At 40.2% G+C, this 11,336-nt stretch overlaps 1 protein-coding gene across 1 annotated transcript; it reads right to left on the reverse strand.

The window, feature by feature from the left end:
* Nucleotides 1–8,483: 8,483 nt before the first annotated feature.
* LOC115692422 (uncharacterized) lies at nucleotides 8,484–9,385 on the reverse strand. The gene has a single exon (XM_030619265.2). The coding sequence runs from the start codon at nucleotides 9,319–9,321 to the stop codon at nucleotides 8,788–8,790; it is 534 nt and encodes a 177-aa protein (XP_030475125.2). The 5' UTR covers nucleotides 9,322–9,385; the 3' UTR covers nucleotides 8,484–8,787.
* Nucleotides 9,386–11,336: the final 1,951 nt, after the last annotated feature.

An 11,336-nucleotide genomic window follows, 5' to 3' on the forward strand; every position in this document is an offset into this window, starting at 1 on the left:
ATTGTTTGGTAAATTATTGAATAAGACCAGTTTAATTATACGGTACATGACCGAGGGAGAGCGAGGGAGAGCGAGATGGATTAGTTTACAATTTCTCTAATTTAGAGTATATTACTGATGCTACAAGTATACAAAGCTAGTCATCAATCATAACAGTCAACCATCAACATACATCATGCGGAATAGAAAGGCATCTCATAAGGTTTCAACTCTCAGAATGCATGGATGGTGCCCAATCGAATCTAGTAGACATGGTTTATGGCACATGGCGTGATCATTTGATGGCGAATGGAGGTTGAAGAACTTATGAAGAACGAGGAATAAGCGAAAGATTCAGCAGAAGAAAAACCAGAGAAGAGAGAGGAAGAGAGAGATCACAAGTCCATGTTGATCTGAAGGATGCACCTATACTTCATAATCCTATCTAGTAATCTTGTCTAAAGATGGAAAATAATCACAAATCTAAAACAGATCGTCAGTTCATGAAAAGCAAATTCGTCCTCTACGAACCGGGCAAGAACGAGCTAGCTCTTAATTACTGGACATTTTTTCTTTTTTAGTCAGGTACCTCAGCTATTCAAATTTATCTTGATGTGAGACCTCCCTTAAATAAATTGGTATGCCATGCGATTTTGCTGGGCAATTTCTTTTTTAATCAAGTACCTCACCTATTTAAATTTGGCTCGATGTGAGACCTCCCTCAAATAAATTGGCATGTCATGTGATTTTGTTGATGCAGCTCGCATGCTCGGCAAAGATTAAATATAATTGCTGACATGGCTCGCTTACTTAAAAAAAAAAAAGGGGTTAATACTACGAAAAATTCCAAACTGGTACACCTGTGACAAATTTACCATAAATTAATTTTTTAACTGCCAAAAACCCCAAACCGGTACACTTGTGACAAATTTGCCCTCCATTAGTTTCCGTTAAATTTTACCGTCAAATTTTTTAGTTGGATGACACATGTTTGAAGGTTTTACCCTCTGTTTGTCAAATGTGTATCAGTTTGAGATTTTTCGTGGTATTAATTCAATTTAACGGAGGGTAAATTTATCACAAATATACAAATTTAGAGTTTTTTATGGTAAAAAATTAGTTTAGAGTAAATTTGTCACATGTGTACCAAATTAAGATTTTTTGTGGTATTAACCCTAAAAAAAAACTATACCATCTCCATTTAAGTGAGTGATCAGGAAGGAGATAAAATGTTAACTTGGACGATCTTAGCCGTCCAATATGTTTTTGTCGGCGTTCATTATCTTAAAGGTTACATCGGACGCCAATATGGATAGGTAACGGCTAGATGTTTTCTGTCCCCAATTTTAACGGAGACCACCCGTTGAGCCAAATTTGAAAAGTTGAGCTACTTAGTTGAATTAAAAGAACTTAGGTGCTCAATTGTAAAACGAGTAAAACTTCAGATATTTGCAGTGTCATTTCTCTTAAAATTTACACAAATAATCTCTTTTTATCATCAATCACAGGTTCTCATACCTAACTCTTGCCTGGACAAGGGCAAAATATTCTTTCCTGATTGTTCCCAAAATAAATAAAAGAACAAATTCTACTTTTTATATTCACTTTCATGCCATTTTCTAATCAAGTTTCTGTACTTTTAATTTGCTTGATCAAGTACATCTATTTTCACAGATTTTCTAATCAAGTCACTCCCCTCACCAAACCAGTCAATTATCCACGCCAGACTATGATATGGATAAAATCTAGCCAATTTGGACTCTTACATGTATGCTACCATGGAAAAATTTAGCCAATGTGGACAACATCGGAGTATGATGTTGGATAAAATTTAGCCGATCTGGACGCCCACGTAAACATCAATGTTGGAAAATTTTTACCCATTTCACACTTCAAACGCCATGTCAGCTAGATTTGATCGGATTTGGTATTAAAACGACTTGATTAGAAATTTTGAGAATGCAAAAGGACTTGAAAAGTAGAATTTATAAAAAGAATAAAAATAACACCCTTTGCTTTCCAACTTGTATTGCGTGAACGTTAGTAGCATCCTTTTTTTTTTTTTGGTGACCCAGGGAATCCCCGCACGGCCGACAACCAGGAGGTAAACCCTGGGGGCGGCACGTGCTAGCCACCACACACGTGCACCGGTTAAGTCACCCTGCGGCACCCGGGATTTGAACACTCAACCTTTTGCGAGAGGAAGAGTGCGCGCTCCAGCAGCGCCACCAAGGCGGGTGGTTTAGTAGCATCCTTTTTGTCCTCCTTTACGTGTCGAAAAGCACAGAGAGCAGTAGATAGTATTCCTTTTTGCACTTTCTTCCCTCATTCGTCTCCTCTCTTGCATTAGACGAACGAAGAGATCGCTTTTAACACTTAAAAGCTGAAATATCTAATATCATATCGATGTTCTGATTTTTTTTTTGTTATAATGGTTAGCCCTATCCTAAATGAGTCCTTTTCACACTAGACTAACTCCACCTTCCCGATCCGATTGAAGAATGGTCACCCATAGAAGGGCTCGAGGATTTGCAAGGTGTAAATACTAACATTCGAAGTTATGCAGAATCATAATATTTGAAATATCGGAAATTCGAAAATAATTCTTTCTCCTATTGACAGAACGTTTTTATTCGAAAATAATTCTTTCTCATTTGTACATTTTTATTATAAGTAAAAAACAAGCATGCCCTCAGTAAATGCATGCGATCTAGGGGTGTGCATGGTCCGGGTGGGCGGTTCCCACCCCGGAACCATGGACCGCCCGCTACAGGACCGGTTCCAAAAATTGGAACCGAGAACCGCCCGTCGGTTCCATGGACCCGCCTGAGAACCGGACCGCCGGTCCGGTCCGGTTCTTGGGCGGGTCCATGGAACCGGTCTCAAGTTGAACTACCAGTTAAACTACCATGTGCTAGTAGCACTGCACGTGCACATCGGTGACAAACCACCCTTTTTCTACTTTGCACCAGGTATGTAAATGTAGGAATTTCCTTCTTTTTTCATCCCTTAAATGACCATATCCAAAAGTAAAATCACAGATAAATAGCCCAGAACATGAACTTTACATGCTTTCGACAAGCACACCAAAGATCGAATTGACGAGCCCACATGTGTATATTGACAACTATCCCGTTATGTAATTGACAATTTAGGAGTTAAGCATAATGCAATAGTTGAGAAAATGCCGATGTCTAATAACTTCTATAAAAACGGAGTCCGCAATTTCATCTTCCGGTGATAAAACATTTCCTCTCGCCGAAATTCTTTGCTGAATCTGCAATGGAATCAAAGTGTTAAATGAAAGATCAGACTAGAGTTTTAAAGATAATGCTGGCATAAGATTGTGAAATTAATGTCATAAAGGAAAAACCTCTCCCAAATAACTATCCACTGAATCATCAGTTATGGATGCATCAACAATAAAATCATCAGTTATGGAAATACCTCTTGGAAGAACCATATTTGTAAAACAAGGAGATTATGCAAGGCAAAAGAATTACAAGTACTGCATTATTCAAATGATGGCACCACATTGTTCATCAATTTTTGCTAAAAAAATAACAGAAGTTGAAATTGTTCAACTGTAAAAGAACAGCACTCACCTCATCATATTTCTCATTTCCTTTTCAGCCCATGTTTTTACCATTTTCCTTGGATTATGCTTTCAAATTTACACTCTATGTAGAGTTAATCTCCGCATTAACATGATCCATATCTAACAAAAAAGAAAGATAGTAAATAAATCATTCACTCATTATATATACGAAAGAATTACAAGATGAAAAGATATGGACTTACCCAACTCAAACTTTTCTGCATTCTCGATGCACTCTTCAATATTAATCGGCTCAAGAACCGCTCTCAACCAATCTTGAGTGCAAATCAAAGCTTCTACGACTTTAGGTGTTAAAGAACTTCGAAAGCCATCAAGAACACAACCAGAAGTACTGAAAGTCGACTCTGAAGCAACGGTAGTTACAGGAATAGATAAAATATCTCGAGCCATCAAAGATAGGATTTTAAACTTTCGGCCGACATTGCTCCACCACATCAAAATGTCAAGATCACGAGCCTCTTCAAGTTCAGCTTTAAGATACCGATCGAGCTCAGATAAAGAGCCCTCGGACTTTTTTTTCTCCTCGATAAGAAAGGCTTCATAGGACGGCTCTTGCACATAGAAATGCAAACCGCAATCTACCCCTTGATTTCCCTCGTCGTAATGAGGATCACAACTACTACCGGTACTAGTAGAACTCACAAGTTCATTTCCCCAATTTTTGTCACAAGAACCAAGAGAAGCTTTCTTGTAAAATTCAAACAAACGTTCTAGGGAAAACTTCACTGTATCAAACATCTCATCAACTTTCGCACTATTATCATAAATGAGTCTACAACAATATCTCACATAATTCATCTTTTTTCTAGGATCCAATGTCACCGCAATCAACACCATCAAATTTACTCTTTCAAAACTCCCATAATATTTATCAAACTTGTCTTTCATTTTCGCACCCATAACTCTCACCCTAGAATCGCCTTCGCCGCTTCTTTCAGATAATTATACAAAGAAGCTATCCCCTCAAAATAGTCACTTGAAGTGACATACAAAGTCCCGGACATCTTGTTGGTGGCATCATAAAACCTCTTCAAAAATTGGGAAAGAATAATGGCATTTTCCCAATCAACACTATTTGGAGTGTCGGAGTTAAGCTCAGTTGAGAAAGAAATATCCTCTTCATCCATCCTTTCAAAAGCTTTTCTAAGCTTTATAGCAGTGTCTAGCATTAGATAAGTGGAGTTCCACCTAGTGTAGACATCAAGACAAACTGAACCCTTATAAGTAATCCTTGAACTCTCAATGCAATCTTTAAATGTTTTAGCTCTCATGGGGGAACTTCTCACATACCTAACCACGTTTCGGATACGTGCAATAGAGTCATGTACCTCAGCCAAGCCATCCCTCACAATCAAGTTTAGTACATGAGCCATGCACCTCATGTGTAGAACTTCGCCATGTAAGATCAATAGCCTATCTCTTGAAAATTTTTCTTTCAAATAACTAATAGCAACATCATACGAACTAGCATTATCCACAGTGATTGTGGACACTTTTTTCTCTATTCCCCACTCATAGAGGCATTTCTCAATCATTTTCCCAATATCTCTGCCCTTATGACTAGGCATCACTACAAAATTGATAATTCTTGTGCAATTTCCAGTTTTCATCAATAAAGTGTGCAGTGAGACACAAGTAGTTCAAATTCTGAATGGAACTCCATGTATCAGTCGTGAGTACGATCCTAGAATTAAGCTTACGAAAGAAAGCCTTCAAACTTTTTTTTCACAAAAATACAACTTCATGCAATCCCTAGCCACCGTAAATCGCGACATATGCTTGAAGAGAGGTTGTAATTGATTGATATAATCACGAAATCCGACACGCTCAATCAATGAAAATGGTTGTTCATCAATTACAATCATTCGAACAAGCATTTGCCTACATTTCTCTTGATCAAACTTCCATGTCGTTAAAACACTAGCACTCCCAGTACTAGTATTTCCCCCTGTCATTTGAGTCCCATCTACTCTATGTGAAGCAAACAATTTTTGCTTCTTATCAATATTGCGAGGATATTTACCGCACTTTCTCAAGTGCTTCAACATATTTGAAGTACCATTCTCAACACTGTATGAATACTTTGCCCCACAATAATTGCAAAAAACTTGAAGTTTCCCATTCGCGTCAGTCGTGCCTGTACGAAAATGAAGCCAGGCCGCTGATTTTCGCTTACTAGGAGGAGGAAAAGAACCAGATACCTTATTTGTGTTAGATGCCTCTTCCAAATCATCTTCACCGTCTCCATGTTCTGGTGATTTTGATTCCATTATCGGCGTTATCGCATCATAAGAGTTCTCCAGTTCCATCGACATATTAGTAGATCATCTGCTCGAATCAAGTAACGCGTCATCAACAGATAAAAGTTTTAGACAAAGAATAACAAATAGAGATCAAATTATTTGAGACCCATGCCTACAGAGTCTACAGACTATGTACTTGTAAGGGATCATATTCATCCCATCTCTCATGGCAGAATGCAACATTCTGCCGAAGCATAATAAGCGCTCTTCACAGTCAATCAACCATGCTAATAGAGATTACATTAGGAACAGCAGTTGGAACCCAAGACACATGAAGAATCAACAGAAACCTCCAAGATTCAAATAAGGTAATAATAGATTGACACTTCGAGCTGAGGCCTACGGCAAAGGATGTGCAGCTACAAAGAAACACAGTCAGCGCATATACTTAAATATGCTTAGGTTGAACCTCTAAGAATCGGAGCTCCTCGGCAGTCCCCAAAAAAGCATTTGGAGGATGTCGATCTCCTATTAGATATGCATTAAGCGACACAGCCTCCGCACATAAAACTCCGGCAGTAAAAGAAAGGCTCCGTTCAACAGAAAAATCAGCATCTGCTCTGCTATTAATGTAGGCATTGAGCTAGCAAAGTTGTGTCGGATGAATGTGTCTAATCAGGTAAAATGTTGAGATTAACAGAAACAGAATGACAACATGTTAAGTTATAGTAGCTAAAAAACATGCTCCGTCAATGCCAAAGGAGAAGAGTAAGAACGGTCAATATTAAAAAGGCATCTCATGTTGTCGTCACAGCATCATGCAAACAACTTAAGAGACAAAGGGATTTAGCGAGTAGATTAAAAATTAGGGATTCAAACTTACAGCAATTAGCCAATTGAGGCGACTGAGAGGGCGCGGCCGTGTGGGAGTCCACAGTCGAGGCCGTGAGTTGAGGCCGAGATGGAGCGCCGTGAACAGAGCGTCGGAGACGGAGCGTCCGAGACAGAGCGTTGTGAACGGAGCGTCGGAGACGGAGACGATGCGAACGAGATGGTGAGAGCTTGAGACAAGAGAGTATTGATCGAGAAGAGTGAGAGAGTGAGGCCGTGAGTCGAGGCCGAGATAGAGCGTCGGAGTGGAGACAATGAGAGTGAGAGAGTGTTTCTCTGTTGACGAAGATTCCAGAAGTGCGACTGTGCGAGAGTGAGGGGAGGGTATTGAGCATTTAGTGATTTAGGGTTTCTATTTTTTTGTAATTAAAATTTAAATAAATAGATAATATATTATAATATTACCGGTCCGGTCCGATTCGGGTGGGCGGGTGGGTGGGTCTGCACCTGGAACCGGGAACCGGACCGGTACCCATCAGTTCCAATAAATTGGAACCGGGAACCGGACCAGTTCCCTTAGGAACCACCGGTTCCGGGCCGGTCTGGTCCGGTTCCGGGCGGTTCCCGATTTTTTTGCACACCCCTAATACGATCCACTTCGATAGGCCAGCATTACTAGTTGAGATTTCTAGTGATCATGATTAGCCGCACCATTAAGGCAATGATAATGGTCGCATGACTACATTGCATTGGTGATAAGGCTAGTGTGTATGGTGAAGGCAATGATAATGGTCCTGCGTCGCAAGTGCCCGTGGAAAGTGACTCATATATTCAGTAGAAAATTCAAAATTGGAGGAACGTTTGTTCTATCTTTTCTATTTTTTAGATCATTATATGTTATGATTCAGGTCACGACCGTAATTGGCCAGCTACATGAAGAGGGATTATCGCAGCAAATCACCCGTCATGGCTCCTCATTTACATTTGAGTTACCCAAAGCCATAGATTTCTCCTTTTAGCTTGCATACTTTTCGATTTGTCCATCGAAGCCACAAAGCCAATGGGTGTTGGTCCATATAGATCTCTTCATCAAGATCCTCATTAAGAAATGAAGTTTGAACATTTGGTAGAGTTCTAGATCCATATGGGCGAGAATGGCCAGAACGGGCCTGATCGAGATGAGTCTAAGAACTTGAGGGAATGTATCCTATAAAGAAAGAGGAAAGCACTTGTGAATCAAATTCATAACCATCGATTTCCTGAGCTAAAAGTACGAGAATCCTGTTGTTATTATTTTTATTTTTTTGTTAGATACGAGAACCCTGTTGTCACCGAGTTAATTTCCTGGTGGCTTCGTGAGATCATATCCTCCTCATGAAATTCGTCATGGAAAGGGAACCTAACTATTTTATTATGTTGTCATGACTCAAGATCTTGGAGTTGTGCATGATTCAAGCGCTCTCCTATAACTTCATCTCAAAACTGTCAAGCGTAGCCTTTTCTTGCACGTCCCCACATTTTTGCTAAGATCTGACATATGCAGTTACAAGAATAGACTTCCCAATTCTTCCTTTTAACAGCAAAAAGGGATCACATGAGGAAAATAACATCTACAAAGGGAGAGTTCCTATAGAAATCGATTCTTAAGACAAGCGCCAAACCCAATTTGAGCCGGCGATACTCGCGTTGAATGTTTCGAACGTGGATATTTTCAAATCTAGGAGTCGAAAGTATTAGTCAAATTGACTCGAATTCACGATGATGTATCATGATCTGTCGACGGTAATTAAAGTAAATCACATGAAAGAGGGTTTCATAAATGTACATGTATTTGCTGTTTGTCTTTCATTGATAGTGTTTCTCGTTTCTTTCTGAATCACAGAAGAAAATTTATTACATAGACTTGTTTCTCACTTTTAAGCAGCTGAATCTTCTTTTTTCTCTTCTTTTTTGGGGCCTCAACAAGCTACTTGAGAGATGATTCAGAATCATAACAAGTCTATGCAATAATTTCTCCATCTAACAAAAATCACTGGCATGTGTCATGTGTTTGTGTCTTTGTGAGAGAGAGAGAGAGAGAGAGAGAGAGAGAGAGAGAGAGCATGCTATGTTTTGCTAGTTGACTTCACGTATACTCTCTAATGCAGGCTTCCAACTTCTTGAAAGATCGTCATCTTCATCGTCACCTCCCAAGCTGGTGCTTCTTTCTTCCCTCTGCATCAACCGAGAACTGATCATCTCATCCTCGACCGAAACTCCGCCCCTCGCAATCATCTCCGCCAGCTCTCTCTTGCTGATCACCACCTTTATCCTCACAACTGACGATGATCCACCACCCTTAATTATCTCTCCGCCTTCTTCCACCGCCTTGTGATCATCATCAGCAAACCTGACCTTCTTGTTCTTGGTTTTGGCGAATTTTGACGTCGTGGACGGATCAAGAGGAAAGATGTAGTACACGTGGCCACGGAGCAGCCTTGAGTCCGGCTCGAGGACTGCCGTGGCCGGAAACGTCTGCGAGATCGCGTGGCCTGCGGCGAACTCTGAGAGGACTTGGCGAGCCCTCAACGGCGACTTGTACTCGAGGATTTTGCCGTCGGTTTTGACGATCTTGATCACCTTTTCTTCAAGAACTAAGCAGTTCCCCATGGTTTTTTTTTGTTCTTGGTTGGTTTAAGAAACACAAAACTGTGGAGTCGCGAAGGTACAGTTTTGTAAGTGAAGGGTTGAACTTTAAAGGGTTAGTGTTGCTTTATAAAGGGGGATGAGTGCAAGATTGCCCTTGTAGGGATCACAATATTACTGAAAAGGGCAATGCTCAAAATGTTTAATCTTGGACCCCACCTTTGTGATTCTTGGTGGTGCGTAAGCTGGACTGTTGATTCCTCGCAAGTGAGTAAGGGTGAACTCTTGCTTGGATGTAAACAAAAAACAGATGCACATGTAGATGGCCAATTTTGATAATCACAGATCTAGAAATCCGGCTATCTAGAGACTCATGAAATATCATGAAAGCTTATAAGTTCAAACCTTGAACCGTAATAGTAGCTTTGATATCAAGACAATTTACATGAGTCAATAGGATAATTAATGTACACACGCACGCAGAGAGAAAGAGGGAGAGAGAAAGAGAGAGAGAGAGAGAGAGAGGAGGCCAGTGATGGACGTTATCGAGGCCAGTGTCGAGTTCGTCGAAGGCGGCGATGGTGTCGTGTTGGGTAGGCCGGATGGGGAGCTGAGAGAAGAGAGAGAAACTAATTTCGTGTTGGGGTGTGATTTGCAAAGTTTGAAGGCATTTTACTAAAGTTATGATATTTTGGCGATAGGATGATTAAATTTGGACCCTTTACTATATATTTAATATTTGACGTTGTCGACTATTGAGAAGGGAAAACTAAATTTATGTATCTCTAAATGTAAAGGTCTGAATCTTATTATGAAAGAAAAAGATGCTGGAGATAGATCTTCCTGACCATTAAAAGTTTCATCTTGAACTTGTCTATATAATTTTTCTCAACACAATTTAAAAATCTTTAACATGATATGAGAATCAAACCATTGAGAGGGAAGAAGTAAATCTATGCATCTCTAAATTTAAAGGTCCCAACCTTATTAAGAAAGAAGAAGATATTGGAGTTACATCGTTTTATTTGTTAAAAATTTCATCTTGAACTTATCTACACGAATCTTCTCAACCCAAGTTGACAATCTTTAACATAATACGAGATGCAAACTTTGAGCTTTATTCTTCACTCTCCATGTAGGAATTGAATCCTCCCGTTCCCGTCAGAATCTCGATTAGGATTCTTGTCACATATGTATCAGCATAAAGTTCGATATGCATGACCCGTTATTCACCCACGGTGTTAAAGCTATCCTACATCACTTGTCTATGCTATAGCTATGCTCGGGAGCGAAGTAATGGCAGGCGAGTTTTAGCGCAACAATTGCGTATGCGATATGCGCATTCCTTATTGATGTAATAAGCCAAGCTCGATGCACATACGTCCCAGGATCGCACCCAAAGCAAACGGAATCCGAGCAGACCCCACTTGCGAACAGCGAGAACTGGCTAAGATCCGGTGGGGGGGACCCGCTCAACTAGCTCCAAACTTTAGAGGTTGACCTTTGACTAATATGGTGGGTTCACGTCGTTGTGCACCAGACGAGGAAGGCCGATGGTTGGCTTCTTTTCAAATTAACAATTACCGACCACACCCACTATATAAGGATTTGGCACTTTCCTTTGGCTTTACGATATTAGGATCTGCCTCATGTGTCCTTCGCCATAGTCAATCATCTTATCATTCACCCAGTATGAGCCGGATATTAACGGGGAAAGTTGTCTAAAAAGTTATAAATCTATTGCACTTTTGTCAATGGAGTCCTAAACATTTTCACATTTTGCCAATTAAATTCATTCAATCAATTTTGATTGGAAATCGCTGACATGCACGCCGATAGTACTACGTAGGACGGCCGATACTGACATGGACATTTTTAAATAATTTTTTTTTCTTTTCTTTTTTTCCCTATTCTTTTTTTCAGTGGCTGAGGAATGGCCACCGACACTGGTCATTGGTGGTGGCCGGCGAGGGCTAGCCTCGCTAGATATGGCTGGCAAAGTCGACCCTTGCCTAGGCCATGACGGCCTCGCCAGCTAG

This window comes from Syzygium oleosum, unplaced genomic scaffold (genome assembly GCF_021117445.2).
Source record: "Syzygium oleosum isolate NSW1041296 unplaced genomic scaffold, Sole_v2.1 Sole_v2.10, whole genome shotgun sequence".
NCBI classification, from domain to species: domain Eukaryota; kingdom Viridiplantae; phylum Streptophyta; class Magnoliopsida; order Myrtales; family Myrtaceae; genus Syzygium; species Syzygium oleosum.